The sequence below is a fragment of the Dromiciops gliroides genome, chromosome 1 (genome assembly GCF_019393635.1).
Source record: "Dromiciops gliroides isolate mDroGli1 chromosome 1, mDroGli1.pri, whole genome shotgun sequence".
Classification (NCBI taxonomy): domain Eukaryota; kingdom Metazoa; phylum Chordata; class Mammalia; order Microbiotheria; family Microbiotheriidae; genus Dromiciops; species Dromiciops gliroides.
The window spans coordinates 222024258-222049016 of NC_057861.1; the positions used below are offsets into that span (position 1 = coordinate 222024258).

At 36.1% G+C, this 24759-nt stretch overlaps 1 protein-coding gene across 1 annotated transcript in view; it reads left to right on the forward strand.

The window, feature by feature from the left end:
* The window catches only part of PIEZO2 (piezo type mechanosensitive ion channel component 2), a 563847-nt gene that overhangs the window by 366184 nt on the left and 172904 nt on the right, over positions 1-24759 (forward strand). The window contains 2 exon segments of the mRNA XM_043975076.1: positions 14580-14790; positions 16435-16648. Coding sequence (XP_043831011.1) covers positions 14580-14790; positions 16435-16648 — 425 coding nt within the window.

The window sequence follows — 24759 nt, forward strand, 5'->3', positions numbered from 1 at the left end:
TAACCCTGTCCTCCCAAACCCGAGATGGCTACCATTAGACTCAAATAGATGTCTGTGTGTGTGTGTAAAATTATTCTATATATACTCCTATTTTTTAGTTCTTTCTCTGGATGTAGTGTTTTGCTTCATATGTCCTTTATATTTAATTAGGGTATTTATAATGGACAACATTACTTATTAACTCAAAGACATTCTTAAACCAATATTGCTGTTACTGTATATAATGTTCTCTTATTATACCCAAAGAGTATGGGTAGTTTAATATCTCTTTGCGTATAATTCCAGATTGCTTTCCAAAATGGTTAGATTATTTTACAATTCCGAAAACAATGAATTCATGTCCCAATTTTTCCACATCTTCTCCAATATCTGTCACTTTCCCCTTTTATCATTTTAGTCAATCTGATACATATAAAACAATATCTCAAGGTTGTTTTAATATGTATTTTTCTAATCAATAATTATTTAGAACATTTTATATGACAATATAGTGTTTTGATTTCTTCACTGTTAAACTGACTGTGTCCTTTGACCATTTCTTAATTGGGGAATGATTGGTATTCTTATAGATTTGACAAAGTTCTAATTAATATTTGTCAATTTCCCTCCATCTTACTTTTTACCCATTATAACTTAGAGATCTGAATATTATTTTTTATTATTGGACTACTTCCAGTAGTTAATACTCATTTAATTTCTCAGCCTCTATTTTTACCCTATCCCTTTTACCTGATCTTTTCCCCTTATCCCTTTATTCCTCATTTTACCAACCCCTCTAAAATTCTAAAATTTAACATTCATTTAAAAATAAAATTAAGTTCCAAATTCTATCTCTCCCTTTCCCCTCATTGTGACAGAAAGCACTTTGATATAAGTTATATGTATATGGTAATGAAAAAATATTTGCATGTTATTCATAGCATGGAAGAAAACACAGAAAATAACACACAAGAAAAATAATAAAGAAAAAGTATGCTTTGATCTGCATTCAAACTCCATTAGTTCTTTCTCTGGAAATAGCATCTTTCATCTTAAGTCTTTCAGTATTACCTTGGATCACCATATTGCTAAGAATAGCTAAGTCTTTCACAGTTGATCATCATACAATAATGCTGTTAGTGTATATAATGTTCTCCTGGTTCTGCTCATTTCACTTTGCATCAGTTTGTGTAAGACTTTACAGGTTTTTCTGAGAACATCCTGCTCATCATTTCTAATAAAACAATAGTATTCCATCACAGTCATATACAACAACTTGTTCAGCCATTCTTCAATTGATGGAAATCCCCTCAATTTACAATTCTTTGCCACCATTAAGAGAGCTGTTTTAATTTTTTTTCATACATATAGGTCATTTTCATTTTTGTTATTTATCTTTCTGAGATACAGACCTAGTGGTGGTACTGTTTAGTCAAAGGGTTTACATGCTTTTATAGGCCTTTGGGCATTGTTCCAAATTGTTGTGAGGAATGGTTGAATCAGTATACAACTTCACCAACAAACTGTTAGTGTCTCAATTTTCCCAAATCCCCTCCAACATTTGTCATTTTCCTTTTCTGTCATATTAGCCAATCTTATAGCTGTGGGTTGGTAGCTCAGATTTGTTTTAATTTGCATTTCTCTAATTAATAGTGATTTGGAACATTTTTGTATGACTATAGATAGCTTTTATACATTACTTCATATGAAAACTGCTTGTGCATATCCTTTGACCATTTATCAGTTGAAGAGTGACTTATTTCGATAAATTTGACTTAGCTCTCTATATATTTGAGAAATGATGTCTTTATCAGAAATTTGCTGCAAATTTTTCCCCACAGTTATGATTATTAACTATGTATTTCTCCTAATCCTATTTTCCCTGCTTATCCTACTCTCTCTCCTTCCATTATATCCATTCTCAAAAGTATTTTGCTTCTGACTTTTCCCTTCCCTGATCCATGCTATCTTCCATCAATGCCCCACCCCCACAACCATGCCCTTCTCCTCCTACTTTCCTCTAGGGTAAGATAGATTTCTATATCCAACTAAATGTGTATATTATTCCCTCTTTGAGTCAATTCTGATGAGTTAGGTTTATACACTATCCCCTCCTAGTTCCCCCATCTTCCACTCCACTGTAAAAACTCTTTCCTGCCTCTTTTATGAGAAATGATTTACCCCATTTTACCTCTCCCTTTCCCCTTCTCCAGTGCATTCTTCTTTCTCACCCCTTAATTTTATTTTTTAGATAATCGCCCCATTATATTCAAATCACATCCATGCCCTCTGTCTATGCATACTCTAACTTCCCTAATAAAACTATTATAAAGCAATAATCATCAAAACTATTTGGTACTAGCTAAGAAATAGAGTAGTGGATCAGTAGAATTGGTTAGGTACAGAATATACAGAAGTAAATGATTATAATAATCTACTGTTTGATAAACCCAAAGACTTCAAGTCCTGGGATAAGAGCTTACTATTTGACAAAAACTGGGAAAACAGTATGGCAGAAACTAGGCATAGACCAATAGCTCACACCGTATACCAAGATAAGGTCAAAATGGACACATGATTTAGACATAAAGGGTGAAACCATAAGCAAATTAGGAAAGCAAGGAATAGTTTACCTGCCAGATCTATGGAGAAGTGAAGACTTTATGAACGAACAAGAGACAGAGAACATTATGAAATGGATAGTTTTGATTACATTAAATTAAAAACTTCTTGCACAACAAAACTAACCCAACCAAAATTAGAATAGAAAGCAGAAAGATGATAAACCATTTAAAGCAAATATTTCTGATAAAGGCTTCATTTCTCAAATGTACAGAGATCTGAGTCAAATTTAAATTTAAAATTTAGAAATGTTCTAAATCACAATTGATTATCTAAATGGAAATTAAAACAACTCTGAGGTGTGGTACCTCACACCTATAAGATTGACTAATGTGACAAAAAAAAGGAAAAAGATAAATGTTGGAGAAGATGTGGGGAAATTGGAACAATAATCCATTGTTGCTGGAGTTGTGAACTGATCCAATTGTAAAAATATTATTTAACTGGTGCTAATCTGTGAACTCCTGGCTGGCTGCTTTTAGCTAGTAAAGCTATAGCTGGCTATTAGCTGCCTAAGCCAATCTGCAAGGGCAGTTTAACAATCCCCCCACCACTTCTCCTAAATTGATAAGAAAAAGATTAGGAAGCCTCTTTTAATTTAACAACAAAAGGTTTATTTAGGTGAATAAACTTAGGGGTAAAGACAACAAAAGTAAAATACCTTGTGTACTTCGGTACACCTGGGCTCACTCTCTCTTTTAACTTTCTCTCCTGCTGCCCAAAATCTCCTCCCCACTCTCACTCTTCCTCTCACTGTCTCTGTCATGTCTCTGCTCCCTCCATACTGTTCCTGTAGCTACCTTTCTCTCTATTTCTATCTCTCTGTAGAGACCCCCGCAGTGGCTCTCACTATATTTTTTTCCATCTCTACCTTCTCGCTAATTCTCCTCCTTCTGTACCTGAAAAGCCCCCCCTTTTGCTTTCACTGCTCTGCTCCTGAATATAAACTCTTCATTCTCACTGGACCCTCTGGCCAGGTCACACCCATGCCAAGCTAATTCACTGGCTGCTCCCAGGGCAGCTGTCCAAGGCTCACAGGGGCACTAAGCCTTCACACCTGGATGCCTTGCACACCTGGAGCCAGGGCTGGGCAGAAGAAACTGGTGCATCCCTGAGGATTTTCATGTGCATCCCACTGAGCAGGACTTGGGCTCCTGAGGCCTCCATGTGGGGTGGTTTCAGGAGAGCCAGTCATGCTGGGGGAGGGTCGGCCCATTTGGGGCATCCAAGGCTAATTTCAGCCCCTCACACAACCATATACAAAAATATTTCTAGCAGCTCTTTCTGTGGTGGCAAAGACTTGGAAATTAAAAGAATGTTCATCAAATGGGGAATGTATGAACAAGTTGTCAATAATTATGAATATAATTAAATATGATTGTACTATAAGAAATGAAGAGCAGGCACAGATTTGAGAAAAACCTGGAGGTACACGAACCGGTACTAATTGAAGTTAACGGAACCAGGTGAATATCTTACACAGTAACAGCAACATGGTGTGATGATCAACTGTGATTGGCTTAGCCCTTCCAAGTAATACAATGATCCAAGACAATTCTAAGACTCATGATGGAAAATGTTCTCCACATTCAGAAAAAGAAGTGAATGTAGGTCAAAGCAAACTATTTCCATTTTTTTGTTGTTTTTGTGACTTCTACCTTTTGTTCTATTTCTTCTTTCATAACATAACTAATGCAGAAATATGTTTTCATGATTACACATATATAACCTATATTAGATTGCTTATCATCTTGTGGAGGGGAATGGGAGATAGTGAGGGAGAAAAAATTTGGAACTCAACATCTTATAAAAGATGAATGTAGAAAACTAGCTTTATATGTAATTGGTAAAAATAAAATTATATGCATATATATGTAGATGTGTATATTTATGTGTGAATGAGAATGTATGTTTTCATGTATATGTATGTGTGTATGTGTATTTACATATGTACACACACATTTTCCTTGACCTGGGAGCTCTAAGATTTGATTGGGAGTTTATATTTTATATTCTAGTTTACAAGGTAATCAGTCAATTATTTCCATTATTATTTTACCCTCTCATCTAGAATATCAGGACAGTTTCCTTGAAAATTCTTTGAAAGATGATATCTAGGATCTTTTTTAATCATGACTCTAGGGCAGAGCCAAGATGGCGGAGGAGAGGCTGTGACTCCCACAAGCTCCAGATAAACCCGTCCATTCATGCCCAAATAATGCGGTAAAAATCAAAACTCAGAACAGCCTAATGCATATAAGAACAGAGTGAGACTATTTCTCTGCAAAAGAGGGCAATTCTGATCACCTACTAATCAGTCTGAACAGCTCAGCATGGTCCAGACCCAGCCAGAGACACTGCTTCCAGCCCATGTCAGAGTCTTCAGCACCAGCAGCTTCTGAGGCTCCGATTACGGACTGGTGAGGGGGTTCGGCGGTAGGCTGAGGTGAAGTGGAGGCAGTATCTACTGGAGTTGGGGCAAAGCGCCCTAGGTCTGAACCAGTGGGCTGAATCATGTGGTGGTGGCCCAGTGGGGGAGGGGTAAAAGCATGCCAAGCTTCTGACCATAGAGAATCAGAGTTCAATCAGACTTCTGTTTCCGGGTCAAAGAGAAAGTGGCTATTATTACTCACAAGCCAGGCAGGCTGAGAAGAAGCCCAATCACCCCCTGGGCCACGCTGTAGCACGAACAGTGTGTCCTGGAAGCAGCGCTACACTTTAAAGAGTAAAAATCCAAGAAATAGTAAGCCAGGATGAGTAGGCAGAGAAAGCAGAAGACCACCAAAAACTTCTTTGGGGGAAAGGCAGACCACAATACATCCTCAGAAGAAGAAGATAATAATAGGGTCAAAGCTCCAACATCCAAAACTTCCAAGAAAAATATGAAGCTCTCAAAAGGGACTTCGAAGAGAAAGTATGAGATAGAACAAAGATGTAGAGAAAGAGAGGAAGGAATGGAAAGAGAAATGAGAGCAATGAAGGAGAGTCATGAGAAAAAAGTCAACAGTTTGAAAAGCCAAAAGGAAAAGGAGATTAAAAAACTGTCTGCTGAAAATAATTGCCTAAGAATTAGGATTGAAACCAAGACACAGTAAAGCAAACCCAACTGAAGGAAAAAATAGAGGGCAATGTGAAATATCTCCTTGAAAAAATAGCTGACCTAGAAAATAAATCTAGGAGAGATAATTTGAAAATCATCAGACTACCTGAAAACCATGACCAAAACAAAAGCTTAGACACCATCCTCCAAGAGATTGTGAGGGAAAATTGTCCAGATATTCTAGAAGCAGAAGCTAAAATAGAAATTGAAAGAATCCACTGATCACCTCCTGAAAGAGATCCCAAAAGGAAAACCTCCAGGAATATTATAGCCAAATTCCAGAACTCCCAGGTCAAGGAGAAAATATTGCAAGCAGCTAGAAAAAAGGAATTTAAATACTGTGGAGCTCCAATAAGGATAAAGCAAGATCTAGCAGCTTCTACATTAAAGGACCGGAGGGCATGGAATATGATATACCAGAGGGCAAAGGAACTGGGACTACAGCCAAAAATCACGTACCCAGCAAAACTAAGCCTCATCTTTCAGAGGCAAACATGGAATTTCAAGGAGAAAGAAGACTTTCAGGCATTTGTTATGAAAAGACCTGAACTGAATAGAAAATTTGATTTTCAAATACAAGACCCTGGAGAAGCATAAAAAGATAAACAGGAAAAAGATTTCATGAGGGATATTAAAAGATCAAACTATTTATATTCATACATGGGAAGATAATACTTCAAACTCATAAGAACTATCTCAGTAAGGATTTAACAGAGGACACAGGTCTGAACTGAATACGAAGGGATGTTATGTTTTGTTCTTGGTGGGTTGTCTTATGTCTGGGGCTGGATTTGGGCTTGGGGCCTCCTGGGTCCAGGGCTGGTGCACTGTCCACTGTGCCACCTAACTAACCCATAGTGACATCCTTAAAATAGGGTTGAGGTGAAGGAGAAATAGACTGGGGGAGGGGGAAGGGGAGAGATAGTCTGGGGAGGGGTTATTCATATGAAGGAAACAAGAAAAAAGCTTATGGAGGGGAGGGGAAGAGGGGGAAGAAATTGGGGAATGAGTGAACCTTAATATCATCAGAATTGACTCAAAGAAGGACTAACATACATACTCAAGTGGGTACAGTAATATATTTTTGCCCTGAGGGAGGGAAGGGAGATAAGGGGGGGTGGGGAGAAGGGAAGGAGGGAAGGGCAGATTCAGGGAGAGAGTAGTAAAAAGCAAAATACTTTTGAGGAAGGTAAAGATGTTCTGAATAACAGCACAAGTATGACATATTGAATTGCTTGATTTCATAGGGAGGGTTGAGGAGAGAGAGAGGAAGAAAATTTGGAACATAGAATTAGCTCAAAGACCTTAAACTCATCAGAGTTGGCTCATGGAGGGAATAACATTGACACCCAGTTGGGAGAAGTAATCTATTTAACCCTACAGGAAAGTATGAGGGGAAAAGGATAAGGAAGGAAGGGTGAAAAAAAAGGGAGTGCAGAGTAGGGGAGGGGACAGTCAGAAGTAAAACACTTTTGAGGAGGAATAGTTTAAAAGAAGATAGAAAATAGAGTAAATTTCATGGGAAGGGAATAGGATGGAGGGAAATAGTTATGATGATTGAATATAATGGCAAAACATATGGTACCTACTTTGCTGGGCTAATATGAAGAAAATTCTTTGTCAAGTTTAAGGTACTTTATTTAGGTTATGATGAAGAGGATACTGTCAGAAAAACCTGGAAAGACCTACATGAACTGAAGCAGAGTGAAATGTACTGTATATAAAATAACAGCGATAGTGTAAGATGATCTGCTGGGAAGCATGTGGTTATTTTCAGCAAGGCAGTGGTCCAATATAACCCTGAAGGACTTATGAAAATGACAACCCATCTACAGAGAAAGAAGTGATAGTATCTGAAAATAGATGGAAACACATTTTTTTTTCCTTTTCTTTTTTTTTTTTTTTTTTTGGTGAGGCAATTGGGATTGGGTGGCTTGCCCGGGGTCACATGGCTGGTGGGTGTTGGGTGTCTGGGGCTGGATTTGGGCTCGGGTGCTCCTGTTTCCAGGGCCAGTGCTCTGTCCACTGTGCCACCTAGCTGCCCCTGGAAACACATTTAAAAAATTTTTTTTTTTTTATCTGTGACAATTCCTCAGTCTGAAGTTTTGGGAGTTTTTTGACTGTTTTCTCTCACAACCTAGCTAATGTGGGAATGTTTTCCATGACTACTCATGTATAACTGATTTTGAAATGCTTGAGTTCTAGTGGGTGGGGGGTGGGAATAGAGGAAGAAGAGAAGTTGGAACACAATTTTTTAAAAAAATTGATGTTAAAATTTGTTTTTACATATATTTTGGAAAATAAAATTCTATTCAATTAAAAAAAAGAAAAGAAAATATGAGGAACTACCTAAATGACTATAAATGTCAGCATTATGATGACAATGGGGTGGGTCATAGTTAGGCCACTGGTCAGCAGCATGAACTCTTTAAAGTGATTATTAAAACATAGCATTGCTGACTACTAGATCTTGTGATATTACCTAATACTTGACATTGGAAAATTAGGAAATATGAGGAAAGACTTAACCTTTTAACTTTATGTAATCTATATATAATATATAAATATAATAAATCACAATTTTTTGTTAAAAAAAAGAATGGAAACTCTTTGAAGGCAGGAACTCTTTTTGCTTGTATTTGTATTCCCATAGGCCAACACAGAATCTGACATGTCGTAAGTGCTTAATAAATCCTGTTGATTTATTGGAAAAAAAAAATCATGGCTCTAAGGTGATCCAATAATTATTAAATTATCTCTTCTGGCTCTATTTTACAGGCCAGTTTTTTTTCCAATGAGATAATTCACATTATTCTATTTTTCATTCTTTTCATTTTGTTTTATTTCTTTATGCCTCATAAATTCATTAGCTTCAATTTGTTCAATTCTCATTTTTGAGGAATTATTTTCTTCAGTGAGCTTTTGTACCTCCTTTTTCATTTGGCTAGTTCTACTTTAAGGAGTTTTTTTTTTTTCCTTCAGTGAATTTTTGTACCTTTTTCCATTTGGCCAATTCTGCTTTTCAGCACATTCTTCTCTTCATTAGATTTTTTGCACCTCTGACCATTTGTTCTATTCTGATTTTTTAGGTGTAATGTTCTTCAGTATTTTTTGTGCCTCCTTTAATAACCTGTTTATTCTTTTTTCATGATTTTCTTGTATCACTCATTTTTCTTCCCATTTTTTCCTCTTTTTCTTCAACTCGTTCATTTTCCCAGCCTATTTCTTGACTTTTAACTTGAGAAGCCCTGCTTCTGGAGTATAGGGGACACTGTTCCAAGCTTCAGGTTTTATTGTGAAACTGTTTTCAGAGGTAATTTTGGGGACCTATAAGTTTTTTTGTTTCTTCCAAGGCAGTATGAACTAGGGAAAGGTGTTTTTACTACTCTCCTTTCTGTGCTTTGGTGTGTAAGCACTCTTTTCCACTTTGGAATTGTAAACACTGTCCCTGATTCCCTGTGGCCACAGGCTCTTATATGTTAGTGCTCCTCTTTGCCCTGGGACTGAGACCCAGGACTGCAACCCAGAGCCAAGTATGGGCAATGTAACAGAGTCCTTTCCCCAGTGCCAGCAAAAAGACCCCTGCAATCTCCTTTTGACCATATATGTCCAACCCTCTTACCATCTGGTTTGAGAGGTCCAGAAATCGCCACTGCCACCACTGATTCAGTCACTCTCAAGGCCTATTGCTGGTTTGTTGGCCAGCAGCCTGAGCTGGGCTGCACTCCACTCTCAATTTGGTAGAATAGACCTTTCTTGCCAATCTTCTAATTTGTATTGGGCTGGAAAATTGTTTTACCTGGTCCTTTTGTAGGTTTTGCTGCTCCAGAATTTATTTTGAAGTATTAAAGTTGTTTGGAAGGGTTTGGGGAAGAGTTCAGGTGAGTCCCTGCCTTTTCTCCACTATTTTGGCTCTGCATCCTTTTTTTCTTCTTGATTAAAGCTGACATATATAGGTCATAGCATCCCAGATTTAGAGCTAGAAGGGGCTTTCTTTAAAGGACATCTAATCCAACCCCCTCATGAACAGTTAAGTGATAACTTGATTGGGAATATTTTGTTACTCAACACTTCTGGACAAGCTTTGAATTAATTTAAGTTTTCAAAGTTTGCCTTTTCATTGCATATAAGAAGCTATTTCCTCTTAAGTCTTCATTTGATTTAGTACATAGGGTCCATAACAGTATTATTCAGGATTTGGTATAAAAAGAACTACGTTCAAATCATGGTTCTCCTACTTTACAACTTATGTGTCATAGGTCACAACCCCTCTGAGCTTCATTTCCTAATCTATAAAAGGAGGAGGATTGGATGAGACGATTTTTAATGTTCCTTCTAACTGCAGCAACATCCTCTAATATTATGGATCCTTGTATTTGATGCAAATAGGAGTGGACAAAGCTTCAGTGAAAAGCAAAAGCCATTCCCTCTATTCTCTACCTTTTTCCCTGTCATTCTGTTCTAAAAACAAATCCTTCTTGAAATGCCATTTCAGTCTGATTAGGGTGGATTTGAGATGAGGTTGGGACAGTTGCTTTGTTTGGAGATATCTATAAAGAATCTGAAGACAAGACAGCCTTGGGGAAAAAAAAGAAAGAAAAAGAAAAGAAAGATCTTAGAACATATATAGTTTAACCTAGTGGTGGAGTAAAGGTCATGCTATCATAGAACATCAGAAATCGAAGTAACTTGAATGACCTCCTAATCCAATCCCTGTCTAAACATGAATCCCCTGTACATTGTACCCTACAAGTATCCATCCTGCCTTTACTGGGAAGCCTCCAGGGATGGGAGGGGTAAAAGGGATACCTTCTGAAATAGCCAGATCTAGAGTGCTTTAATTAGCAGAAGTTTGTCTTTAAACATCCTAATTGGATCAGGTGTGTGCTTTAAGTTAAAAAATAATTCTAGGGACGGTGTGGTTAAGAAATTTCATTTTCAGAAGAGCTTTGTAGTTTGGAATAGTGACAATCCCATTATTTGAAATTCATAAGATTTTATTTTTATCAAAAGTTTTAGACTTTCATGATTTCCCTTTATCATCTTTCACCAGGAAAGAAAAAATAAATCAAGGAGTTAAGTTTTTATTTGTAGTGATGATGTATCAGCTTCCTAGCTAAAAACAAAAATGCAAATGTATTTCAAATCCAACTAAGGCTACTTGTTAGTAAATACATCATTAGGAATTTAGGATTTTTCCAATGCTACAATGTTTATCTTTTAATAGATGAAAATGGTTTTTTTTAAAGTCCAACATTAATAAGGCAGGACTTGAAATGACTAATGGACATTCTGGCCCTGATCAGAATAGTAGCAGCTTATAGAGACAATCTTATTTCTTTGTCTGTGTTTTATCTGTTTGTCAGTTTTTAAAAGTGTTCATAAATTAAAGCCCCTGGGATTTTTCAGAGAGAAAAACAACTAAATAGTATGTTTATAAAATTCATGGGACCTCTGTCCTGCTGAGGAAAGGTCATGGAAACACATTTTTATAACCTCACAAATTACGAGATAGGTTTATTTGATTTAATCAGCATCCTTAGGGATTTTCTAATTGCATAATAAGGCATTTATTATGGAGGTTATTTTTTCCTAACTGTGGTCTGGGTGGCATTAAAACTGTTATTTCTCTGTCATCTTATTCTAAATAAGCAGCTCTGAATGCCGTGCCAAGCTTCCAGCCAGAAAGGGTCATATTCAAAGATTTACTCTTGTGTGCAAAAAGAGGCATCTCAAGAAACACAAGGTCATTCGTGTGAGTGTGACTGAATGAATAGAACACCAGACTTGGAGTTAGGAAGATTTGGGTTAAAAATCCTGCCTTACTGGCTGTGAAAGCCAAAGATAGTAACTTAATTTCTCTGTACCTCAGTTTCTTCAATTATAATATAAGGGAATTGAATCTGATGCTTCTAAGGTCCCTTATATATCTCAATCTACCCAGGAAAAAGCATCTACCCATAGTACTTCTACTTGAATGACAATTCACTTCTCAATCTTTTTTAAACTGACATCTGACCACACCACTATTCTCAAAGGTTGTCGATATTGTTTTTTATCGTTACTTTTCACTCTCATCCCTTGACATACTCTCATCCCTTGGCATCTGTAATTATTCACTTCTGATCCTTCTCCTATCTATCCAAGTCTCCTATATCATCTGCTCCAATGGATTCCACTATCCTCTTTGTCTGATGAGAAGACAGAGTGGCATGGTAGAAAGAATGCTGACTCTGAAGTCAGAGGACCTGGGTTCAAATCTCATCTATGATTCTTACAACCTATGCTACTACTATGTGTATGATCTTGGGCCTCAGTTTCTTTAACTGTAAAATAAGCATGTGGGACTAGATGGCTTCTGAAGCCTCTCTCATTTCTATATCTATGACCTTTTACATGTATAGATGGAATCATAATCCCTCTCATGAACGCCATTCCCCTATCTTCCAACCTAAACATCCCCTGAATTTCACATGCATCTCACATTTGACATATCCAAGTTGAGTCTTAATTACTTACCAATTAACATAACTCTCTGACCTAGCTCTATAGGTGAGGGCATGATGATTCTTCCAATTTCTCAGGCTTATAACCAGTCATTCTAGATTTTTCCATTTCCATCTCCTCCCTCTAATATATAATATGTTGTCATGTCCTATTGATTTTATTTCCTCAAGAAGCTTTGAATAGCTTTGAACCATTTTGAACTGGATTTAACTGGTTTGTACAGGTTTTAACTAGTTTGAAGCAGATGAAACTTGTTTGAATCAGTTAAAATGGTTTAGACAGGTTTAAAATGAATTGAATCAGTTTGAATATGTTTAGACTGCTTTGAACTATAATGAACCTGTTTGAACTGGATTGAGCCAGTATAGAACATTCTAGACCACTTTAGATATCAAACAATTAAAAACTAATTTTTGATTCTGACCATTCAGAAAATATAACATACTCCATATTCTTCACAAGAATAGTATGAGATACTTTATACAATTTTTTTCCTGAAATCTAGGTAAACTATATCCATAATATTCCCTTCATATTCAGTTTAAAATTCCCACTAAAAAAGGAAATGAGGCTAATCTGGCATTAACTGTTCTTGACAAAGCCATGCTAGCTCTTTCTGATTAGAATTTTCCCAGGAACTAAAGTCAAGCTTACTGGACTATAGTGTGCAGACTTTACTCACCCCACACATACTTTTAGTTTGTTTTCGAAAATTGTGGGCACATTTTCCCTTCTCTAGTCTATCACTGACGGTGCTTCTGTTATCACATCTGTGGCTCAGCCAGTACCACATTTGTCTGTACTTTGCTCCAACATTTAAAAATGTGGCATGAGACAATGATGTGATTTGTTCTTTGAAGGAAGAAACATGGCCTAAAACCTACATAGCTGGAAATTTTTTAATGTAATAGATTTAGAGCTTTAAAATTATGCATCTCAGGGCAGCTAGATGGCGCAGTGGATAAAGCACTGGCCCTGGATTCAGGAGTACCTGAGTTCAAATCTGAACTCAGACACTTAACACTTACTAGCTGTGTGACCCTGGGCAAATCACTTAACCCCAATTGCCTGCAAAAAAAAAAAAAAAAATTAAAAATTATCCATCTCAGCCCTTTTTCACACTTTTTGTAAATAAGAAAACTGAGCCTCAAAGTGGTTAAGTAGATTTCTAGGGTTTGGTTTTGTAATCATTACAATATATTTATTTGTGAATGTCATCCCTCACATTCTGTAAGCAACGTATCTGCCTTCTCTCCCCTCCCCCCTTTGCCTCTTCAACACACCCACCTCCTACCTCCAACCATCCCATGACATACATTTCTCTGATGACTTCCTTTATGTCATTTCAATTCGTGTTCATATATTAGAATGACAAAGTGAGTGTTTTGGTGGCAGATTACATCAAAGAACTTTAAAAAAATTGGTTGGTCAGGTTCTACTCTCTGAAGTCTCTCAAAATTCATTTCAAGAGTATCTTAAATATTAGTCTTTCTAATAAAAGAAAATTTTATGAAAATATGTTAATGTGGGAGCATCACAATGCAAAAGGTGTTATTTGTCCTTTTCTGAACTCTTTAAAACCTTTCTTGTCAAAGATACTAAGAAAGCTTTCTACTGTTTAAGGATTAAAAACATCTGGTGGGTCGGGAAGGTAAAAATATCGGGGAAAGTATGCATTGTAGGAGTGAATATAGGAGTCTCTCCTTGATGTCCTTCTTACTTTCCAAAGCGTAGTGTAGAAATTTCAATGCTACAGTAGTGCAGTGGTTAGAGCTGGACCACTATGTAATACTATCTACTTCAAGGTAGTAACAAGCTGTTCATGTTGCTGATCAGCCAGTATACCATCATTTGCCTAGAGGCACATATCACTGTAATAGAGAACAAAGACTATCTCCACAAAGAAAGGGATTTCCTAAACCTTTTGGATTAAGCCCAAATCTCATTCTAGTCCAGGAATATATCAGAAATAACTTTCTATTACCCTGTGGGCAAAAAAAGATTTTTTTTAAAAATCAGATCAAAGATAATAGAATGTAAGATTTTTAAATAGATATTTCCAATCCGCACTTTTACTTCTTCAGAAACCTTTGTATGAAAAGAGGATTGGGTGTTATTAAATGTCAGGGGATTTTATTTTAAATTATTATTATATATTGCAATAAATTATTACTAAATAGCTCCATTTTCCACATTTGCTTCATTGGAAAAGATGAGTCTAAAATAGTCCTGAGTTTCATGGTGTTTCTGGATTGCTTTGAGAAAAAAAAAATATGTACCCCATGTCATCTTCCTACCTTTAAATAATCCTTGTTTATCTCCTCATAGAATACTGAATTCTTGACTACAATGTTTTCTGCTTTGCATTTAGACCGCAGGAGAAAAAGCTGATTCTGAAGAAGCCTTGATATATGAAGAGGATTTAGATGCAGGAGATGCTATTGAAGGGGAATTGGAAGAAAGTACAAAATTAAAAATATTGCGTAGGCTTGCTTCACTTGCTTCCAGATTGAAAGAGTTCATTGGCAATATGATTGCCACTGCTGGAAAAGTTGTTGTGACCATCTTACTTGGTTCAACAGGTTGGTGCTTTTTGTAGCTCCTAAAGAGTTCAGTTGGGTAAAGCAAATAAAAAATGAATATCTGGCACATTGAGGAATAAGGAAATAAATGTTAAAAAAAATAGCTACTTATCAAACTTGTAGAAGTGGAAGAGACCTCAGAGACTCCTTCACTTTACAGATGAAGAAACTGAGACCTAAGGACAGTAAATGGCTTGCCTATGTTCACTAAGGGAGTGAGCCTCAGAGGTGGTAGGTATATAAACATAAGCCCCTTGACTCCAGAATCAGTGCTCTTTCCACTTCACTATGCTACTAAATTAAATAACAAGAGCTCTCTGAGAGGTGGTTTCATGAATTTTTTTTTCCCAATTAAATTCTCTTGTATAGTATGGATATTATTTGATGCCTCAAATAATATCCTCTCCACTCCACTTTTAGTTCCTCATCCTACTGTTCTCCTTCTTTGTAGGCTTTTTATTTAAACTTATACTGCATTATCATTATAGATCATCTATAAATGCAAAACTTGTGGCATAAGGACATAGGCAATATAGGTAACCACATTTTATTTGTGACCATATTAATCCAATTACTAGGCAGAGAATATTCTCTTTCCTAATTTAGCTTGGAATCCCTCCCCAACTCCTCCACTCTTCCCCCAGCATTTTCCTCTTATATTGGCTAACTGACTTGGGTGCATAATAATAATAGCTCTGTCTTCTACACCCTACTCCCTTTGGGCTTTTTAATCAGAGCATTAGAGGAGAGTGTGTATCTCACTTAACTGGAATCACACAACCATTTTAGATTAAATTTAACAGGCTAGAGCTATATGAATGGTTTTGAAGGAAAAGTCTGGGTGAGAAGATATTTAGTGGCCAAGATTTCAGTTGCTGCTTAATAGATAAATATTTTTTAAAATCTCAAACTAAACCACTGAGATGGATTCACAACCCCTGTGGTTTAGCTATCTCATGTCACATTTCCTTTACTGATAATATAGGTATGACCACATTTTATAAAGCAGGACAAAACTTTGATATGTTATAAACTTCCATGACCTGATGCATTATTATAAACCTTAATGAAACCATAGTCAACCCAGAGAGTTACTAACATCTGTGTATTGCAGTAGATCAAATTTTTCAGGTGAACATCCCCAGTTTGAAATAGATATTTTGTTCATTAAAATGGGGAGAAGGATTAGGCACCTAAATTCCCTAGCTAGAAATCTTTGAAAGCTTAGTCATAACACTACCACTGCTAACACTTCTCACATCATTTTTCCTTTGATTCTCAGAAAACAGAGAGATTTCCAAAACAATTTTTGAAAAAGTGTTCAGAATAATTTTTGGTTGGCTACCAAAGCAACCTATCAAAAAGGACATAAGGAGGGAGAAACTCTCTGCATTTCCACCTAAAAATTGGGGGTAGTGATGGATTGTAGGAGAAGAAAAATGTACATATAAATTTATAAGGAATTTCAATGATGGTGAACATATATGTTTATTGTGCATAAAAATTACAAGGTTTGGATAGTTATTTCCTAGCCTTGGTATTTTCAGAATTTCATGTATGATGCTCAGTAGCTATAGTTTCTATTTGATGAATGTGTTTCTAGTTGTATATCAGTATTTTACAACTCCATTTTTTCCCTTTCAGGTATGATGTTACCATCTTTGACTTCATCGGTATATTTCTTTGTATTTTTGGGATTATGCACATGGTGGTCCTGGTGCCGGACTTTTGACCCATTGATATTCAGCTGCCTTTGTGTTTTAATGGCCATTTTCTCTGCTGGACATTTGATTGGACTTTATTTGTACCAGTTCCAATTCTTTCAGGAAGCAGTTCCACCTGGAGACTACTATGCAAGGTAAGTGTGTGATTAAAATGTAGACCAGGCTGTGTTTTGGGCTGCCAGGCCCCAGGTTAATTTATGGTTATGGCTACTCAACCCAGCATCACCACCCCCCACCCCACCCCACCCCACCCCACCCCACCCCACCAAAGACTGTAAAATAACCAACTGAATCAATGAAAAGAATATCACTTGGAAAAAATAATGTTATATAAAGCAAGGAAAACCAATCTCCAACTCAATTCTTACAAGCTTTTCACCCCTCAGCTGATTATAATCAATGAAGAAAACCTAGATGAACCTTTCCCAACTATGTGAGAAATAACCAATAGACATTTTAAATAGGACAATACTCCATAGGGATAGGATAATGTTTTATGGACACATTTAACATTAAGATGACTATCTTTGATGTTGTGCCTCTAAGTATTATTTATTCTATAAAAGTTTTGTAAATGAGAGTATTGCAATTTGGATGTTGCTCCCATCTTTTGATTGTATATTACTCATTTCTCTTAGACATTTGATTTTTGGTTTTGAAATGTGTTGAAAGAACCGAGTTTCTCAGAGCTTTAAGCTACTGACTGTTAGGAGATGATATACTATCACTTGAAATGTAAACATCACTGTAAAAGCAGGGTATGTTTTGTTTTTTGTGGGTTTTTTTGGAGGGTGGGGGGAGGTTCTTGATTGTCATTTTACAGTAAAGGATCTTTTGTGCCACCTAGAGGCAGTTTGTTGGCAAACCAGAGAAAGGATACCAACAATGGAGAATATCACTTATTGTGCCCATGATAAAAACTTAATTAATACCTATTCGACTTCATTCTAATTTATTTGTCCCAAACTTTAAAATAGTCATAATTTAACTAAATTGCTCTGAGTATATCTCTAACAAACTTTTAGGTCACTACAAAGTAAAGATTCCAAAATAAGGCATATACATAAATAAATATACATGTATATATATGTATATGTGTATGTATACTATTGTAAAAATTAATTATTAATAACTATAACTAACCTGGAAAAATTATAACTGGACTTATGAAAAATTATGATTATATGAAAAATTATAAATTTAGAAAAATTATAATTGGGCCGTAAGTCCCATCTGGGTCGCCATTCAAATGTTGAAATATTTTTAAATGACTAGCCTAATTTGGGGGGCTAATCTGACTGGAGGACTAAACTGGGGACTTTTGACTATTTGGCTATCTGACTTCGTTAATTTAATGTGGGCCGTTTATAAAGTTCCACCACACTGCTCCCAAACTGATAGACTAAAGATTAAGAAGCCTCTTAACCAAATAATCAAAGCTGAGTTTATTTATGAGATACTATTTAAAATTAGAAATACAGGGAAATAAAGTGTACAACCTGACTGCTTTCCTGGGGTCTCCTTCCACTGTGTCTCTAGCGTCTCTTTCGTCTCTCTTTCGCACCTGCTGCTCTTTGAACTTCTTGAATACAATAAGGGCCTTAGGGGCCTCCGGCCTCAGGGCATGTTACACTTTCCCTGGTTTGTATTAAGGCCTGTAACCTTGTTAGACCCGGCTCTCCTTTTCCAAACCGAACTCTCCTCTGTCCTTATCTGGGCTCCCCTCTAGTCAGCTTCTCTCCTAGTCCGTCTTTCTCTAGTCTGTCCCCCTCCTTTCCTCTAGTCTGTCCTTTATCTAGTCCATCTCTCCTAGTCAGCTTCCCTTGCTCTAGTCAGCCTTCCTCCTTTTTCTATCTAACTCCCAGGTCTATATATACACCTTTTCTTCTCTCCACTCAAATCTCGGGGCTTCCTTCGCCCCCACAGACCAAGCTAATCCTCCAGCCAGAGCTGCAGCTGGTGGTGGGGGGGGGTGCGCTCCAAGTTTCACGAGCCTCAGCACAGGCTATCTGGGATCCTTCAGATAGCTCCGCTCAAGTCAGAGGGAGCTGGGGGCTTCCCCGCCCCCCCCCCCCCCCCCCCCCCCCCCCCCCCCCCCCCCCCCCCCCCCCCCCCCCCCCCCGCTGTCTGACCTGGCGTCTCATATAGCCCACAGGGCTTTTTCACTTAGCTGAAGCTGAGGAGGAGGGGGAGAGACCCTGAGGGTCTAAGGCTTTCTAATCTCAGCCTAAAGTTAGGGTCCCCAAATCAAAATAAATTTCCACAATACACACATATAAATGTATGTGTATGCATATGATATTTAAACTAATACATCTATTATAAAATTGCATTTACTTAAATCTTCCTATCATGAAAATTTATTGATGTTGAGAGCATTTTTATGTTGTAAGCTTTGAGAATTTCATCTATAAGATAATAATTTGTTTCTATTCCAACATAAAATTAAATGTATCATACTATATGAATTCCAGTGTCAAAGTAAGCAGAAGACTAGCAAAAAATAATCTTAAGTAAGGGTTTGGTGTTTTGTTTTGTTTTTTTAATTTAGGAGAAATTTTTTAGAATTGAAAACATCTAGTAAATTGCTACAATCATGAAATCATTGTCAATTGGGTTGTTCTTTTGAGGACGGTACCCCAACTTAGTAGGTCTTCCAATCCTTAATAAGGTCCCTTTTCAATAACACTGACTCTGAAACTAGATTTCAGGAACCTAGATGGTATCTGCCCCAAGAGAGGGTGTGTGTGTGTGTGTGTGTGTGTGTGTGTGTGTGTGTGTGTGTGTGTGTGTGTGTGTGTGTGTGTGTGTGTGTGTGTGTGTGTGTGTGTGTGTGTGTGTGCGTGCGTGTGTGTGTGCGCGCGCGTGTGCACGCTAAAGTAAGAATGCTAAACTATACACATGGTTTGTGGGAGTATGATTAAATCTTCAGTATAATTAAATCTCATTTATTGGGATATTTTATGATAAGCTTTCATTGTTTCAAACCTTATTTTTATTTGTTTTTTCTTTGTTGTTTTTTTTTGGAGAGTATTATTAGAAGGTTAGGTCAGTAATTTATCTATATGCTTAACATATGGCCCTCTATAACCAAAGTGATACTGGGAACTAAGGTGATTTCAAGGATAACAAATAAACACATGCCTCATTAAAAATAATTTTCTTTAATTAATGTTGAGCTAAGACTTCTTTATGCAAAACCCTATGCTTTCTTTGGTAGGTTATGGTCGAAAGAGGATGAAACTGGCATCACGAGAGTAGTTTGCCCATTTACTAATTTTATGACACTTTAATCCATTTTATCCTCATAATCTCAATTATTAAGTGAGAAGGTTAGATTTGATGATTTCTCAGGTCCCTCCAAGCCTAAAATCCTTCTAAGTCAACTATGGAGATTTTGTTTAAATTTAATATTGACTTGTCCTATTCCTTGAAGACATATACACATTATGCTGAATAAAGGAAACACTTTGCTCATGAATGTTCTCTTTGCAGCAATTCACTGCAATCTCTTCTACTGAGGGAACTTAGATGGTGTTCTTATTGATTACCTTCTATTTGCTTCCAGTTTTTCTGTCAAAAAGACCAGTATTTTTGAAAAATTATTTTTATTTTTAATTTTTCTCAATTACATGTAAAGATGTTTTTTGAGTTCCAAATTTTTCTCCCACCCTCCCTTCCCTCTCCCTTCCTAAGGCCAACAAGCAACTTGATACAGGTTATACATTACAATCATGTTAAACATATTTCCATATTAATCATAACAAAAAAAAAGAATAAAGCAAACAAAACAAAAACAAAAAAGCAACAACAAAAGTGAAAATAGTATGCTTCAGTCTGCTTTCAGATGCCATAGTTCTCTTTCTGAATGTGTGGAGCATTTTCTACCATAAGTCCTTTAGCATTGTCTTGTATCATTGTATTGCTAAGAAGAATTAACTCTATCACAGTTAATCAACCCACAATGTTATTGATACTGTGTACAATGTTCTCTTGGTTCTGCTCATTTCACTCAGCAGCAATTCATGTAAGTCTTTCCAGGTTTTTCTGAAATCCATCTGTTTATCATTTCTTACAGTACAATAGTATTCCATTACATTCATATACCACAACTTGTTTAGCCATTCCCCAATTGATGGGCATGCCCTCAATTTCCAATTCTTTGCTACTACAAAAAGAGCAGCTATAAATATTTTATGTGGGTGGGTCCTTCTCCCTTTTTTATGATCTCTTTGGGATATAGACCTAGTAGTGGTATTGCTGACTCAAAGGCTATGCACAGTTTTAAAGCCAAAAAGACCAGTCTTAAGATTTGAATACAGTTGTGTAAATACAAATGCACTGAGTATCAATTCTATCATATACATGTATGAAGGCCTCTTGTGTGCCAGGCACTGTGCTAGGTGCTAGTAATACAAATAAGGAAGGGGAAGGGGAAGCAAGAATTTTTTAAAATTCTTATTCTATATCTGGCATTGATAAATGCTTTTTAAATATTATCTCACCTGCTTACTCTGGAGGAATTTACATTCTTTAGATACACTGAATTTTTAAGGTTAATTTAAAAGTTTTAAAAATCATTGGAGTTGGGCTGGGTTTAATGGTGAAGGGAGAAGAAAAGTAATTATCAAAGGAGCATGTCTCCATTAAACAGTAGTCACATTATTTAACATTTTAGTTTTAAAATCTTTACATATAGAACGATTGTTTTATATGTAATATGTGTATTATGTATTTTTGTAATAATTGTTACATTAGCAGAGGAATGAAGCTATATCTAGTTTTGTATTATAAACAAAGAAACAAGCAAAAAACAAACAAACAAAAAGCCCAGAGCCTAAAACTCTTAGCTCATGGTTTTAAATTGATGTCTATATAGATTAAGGAGAACAGTTGAAAGGAAAAGTTTATATGATGTTTATAAAATAGGCAGAATCCTATAGTTTCTATTATTTAAATCTATATCAGTTAAAAACTAGTGAGTAAACTACAAGTATGTATTAGCTCCTAAAATGCTCTAGGTACTATGAGAGGCGCTGGAGATACAAATACAAAAGTGATACAATGCCTTGCCTTCAAGGAGCTTACATTCTATGGGAGAGATAAAATTGGTAAGGAAATGGAGGATGCACACAAAGAATACAAATAAATTTGGTAGGGAAGGGCACCACCACCTAGAAGAACCAGGAAAGACCTTTCATTCCCATCACCCTCTACTGCCTTTTCCCCAAAACTTATCTTGTATTTATATATGTTGGAAAATGGATAGAGTTCTAGAGCTAGAGTCAGGGAGACTGGAGTTCAAATTGGCCTCGGACACTTACTAACTGTGTGACTCTGGGAAAATCACTTAATCCTGTTTGCCCGAGTTTTCTTATCTGTAAAATGAGCTGGGGAAGGAAATAGCAAACCACTCTAGTATCTTTGCCAAGAAAACTCCAAAAGGGGTCACAAAAAGTTGGACGCGACTGAAAATGACTAAACAACAAAAATATGAACATATTATTTCTCTTCACAGTATGTAAGCTGCTTGAGGACAGGTGCTATTTAAATTCATGTCATTATATGTCCAACACTTGCAAAGTTCTTTGCATAATATGTGTGATTAATAAATCCTGGTTGAATGACTTCCTTCTTCTAATTGGTGGGTACAGAATTATGGTAACTACTATATCATATGTCTTCTAGATGACCTGCCCCTAGTTCAAACAGAATACACTCAATCTTGCATGTACCCAACTCCATTAGACACTGCCTCATTTTCCTTTGCAGGATCCAGACTGAGAAAATGAACACACTTTTGTAGTTGTAGATAGCCTTGCCTAGGATTGATGTGGTGTGCTTATCTTGCATTAGGATGTTCTGAGCTAGAGTAAATAGAAAACACACAGAAAGATTAAACTTTTTAAAAATCGAGACTGGTCAGCAAAAGTTTCATCTGAAAGCCATCCAGTGTGGAGAGAAAAAACCATACAGAATGCATATCACTTTACTTTGAAGGAGTATATACTGACTTACCAAAAGAACCCTTTCATTTGACTTTATTAGCAAAAGTTAAAGGAAAAATGCCCAATACTTTTCAGATTGCCTTCTGTCTACTCTGTATGTTCCAAGTTATTTACTTGATTTCTCATTAAACTACATACTCCTTGAAGACAGGACTCATTTTTTGGTAACTCCAGCAATTAGCAGAATGCCTAGCATATATAAGTACTTAATAAATACTGAATGACTATTTGCATTTATTTCATGGAATTGATCAGCGAGAATGGTACTGTTTTATTTTCCAATTTATTTCCAATATATTTCATTAGTGTTCCTTTACACAAGTTGAAGTTAAAACAAGTACAGATATTCTTTAGAGGTTTTGAGCTAAAAATTAATTTCCTTACTTATGGCATTCTGTATTGATATTGCTTTCTGATCTTAATGAGACAAGTATGATATAACCATGGAAGCAAGGAAGGAAGGAAGGAAGGGAGGGAGGAAAGAAAAAGAGGAAGGGAGAGAGGAAGAAAGAGAAACCCACCAAAATAGAACAAAACCTTTAGAATTTACAATCCTAAAGTGATATAATGCTAGAACTGGAAATTACTAGAGATAATGTAATCTAACTCCATCATTTGAAGAAATATAGTACCAGAAAGTTTAGGTGATGCTAAAAATCTGTGCAGTTAATTAGAAGCACAGCCAGGAATAGAATTCGTCTGGCTAAAAATGGCTAGTTGTTGTGGGCCAGACAGCTCCCCTGTAATTCAATGAAAACACTTGCCAAGAGTGGAGAACCCTTTCTATTCACAGCAAAGAAACCTCATTTAAATGATTCCACTCATCAACATTGCAAAATAAATGAAAACAGCAGATAATATTCCTTTCCCTTTGGAGAGTCTCTTAAATGAAAAGTAGTTTTTTTGTTTTTGGTTGTTCCACTTATATTCTATTTAGCACTTTTTAAGAAAACCTAAATTGAAAACAAGATAATAGTGCTTACTTTCCTTCAATTGGCCTGACTTGCATTTATTGAAATCATATATATATCTGAAGGAAGGAGGGTAAAGAGTTGAAGGACATTTTCCCAATTAGTGCAATAGATTATCTCCACAGAGTTCACTGCATTTTCGAATATACATCTTTTTATGTCACTGTATCATGAAGAGTATAAGTTACCCAAAAGGTCCCAGTTCTTTTTATTACACCTTTTTTGTTCAAATGTTTATTTTTTTGTTATATTTTAACTTTTTGTTCACATGCTTTCAACATATACACATTTCATTGATTCAGTTTACATTATAGACTAATATGCCTATTTCTAACAACACTAATAAAATCTCACCTGACTTCCTTCTCTTATTCCTCTAAATGGTCTTGTTCTTTCTATTCTTATAATTGTCAAAAATATATTAAAGCCTTTTCCTGTTTTTCCAGAGCTTGTGTCTACTGCATATGCATATTTATATTATGTAGATGCCATATATACATAAGAAAAACAATGGGAGATTTTCTTCAGTGATATATGAATTAAGTGGGACAATGTAAAATAATTAAGTTTATTGACATAAAATAAATTTTATGACTTTTTAAGTCTTTAAAACACTTTGAATATGGAATGTATCCTTTCACTGTAATCACTTGTTTTGTATAATTTGTCATTGATCTCACAAGATTTTAAGATATATTCTTTGATTCTTCATCCTGAAACCACACTTTTATCATAGTGGATTTTAAATGTGTCTTTTTACAAGACTAGTCTTGATAATGGCCCATAGGTTTTCAATAAGGCTTAAGTCAGATGGGTACCCAGGCCACTGAAGCATGTTTATTTCCATCTCTGGGATAAATTTCCTAACCTTTCATAAGATGGTTTAAGGTCATATTATATTATTCCACCTCTATTTGGGATCTTTTACGATTTGGAGCAATTCTGTTTCTTCATAAGTTTATCGGTCTTTTTCGGAGTTCAAAATTGAAGGCAAGTGAAGGTACGTGAAGGCAAGAATTTCCAGGCTCCCTGGAAGTAAAACATAGTAGCTACTTTATATAATAATGAAAATGCTGAAAACTTACAGGGTCATCTGAATTTCTTCTGATAATGGTTTTTGCATAGGCTTAATAAATAAGTGAATTTCATTAGTTAAAAAATTTCCTTTTCCTTCTTCAATACTACAATCTTTGTGTTGTCTTACCCATACTACATATTTTTTTTTCCTTCATGGCATTGATTAGTAGCTTTTATTTTACTGACTTT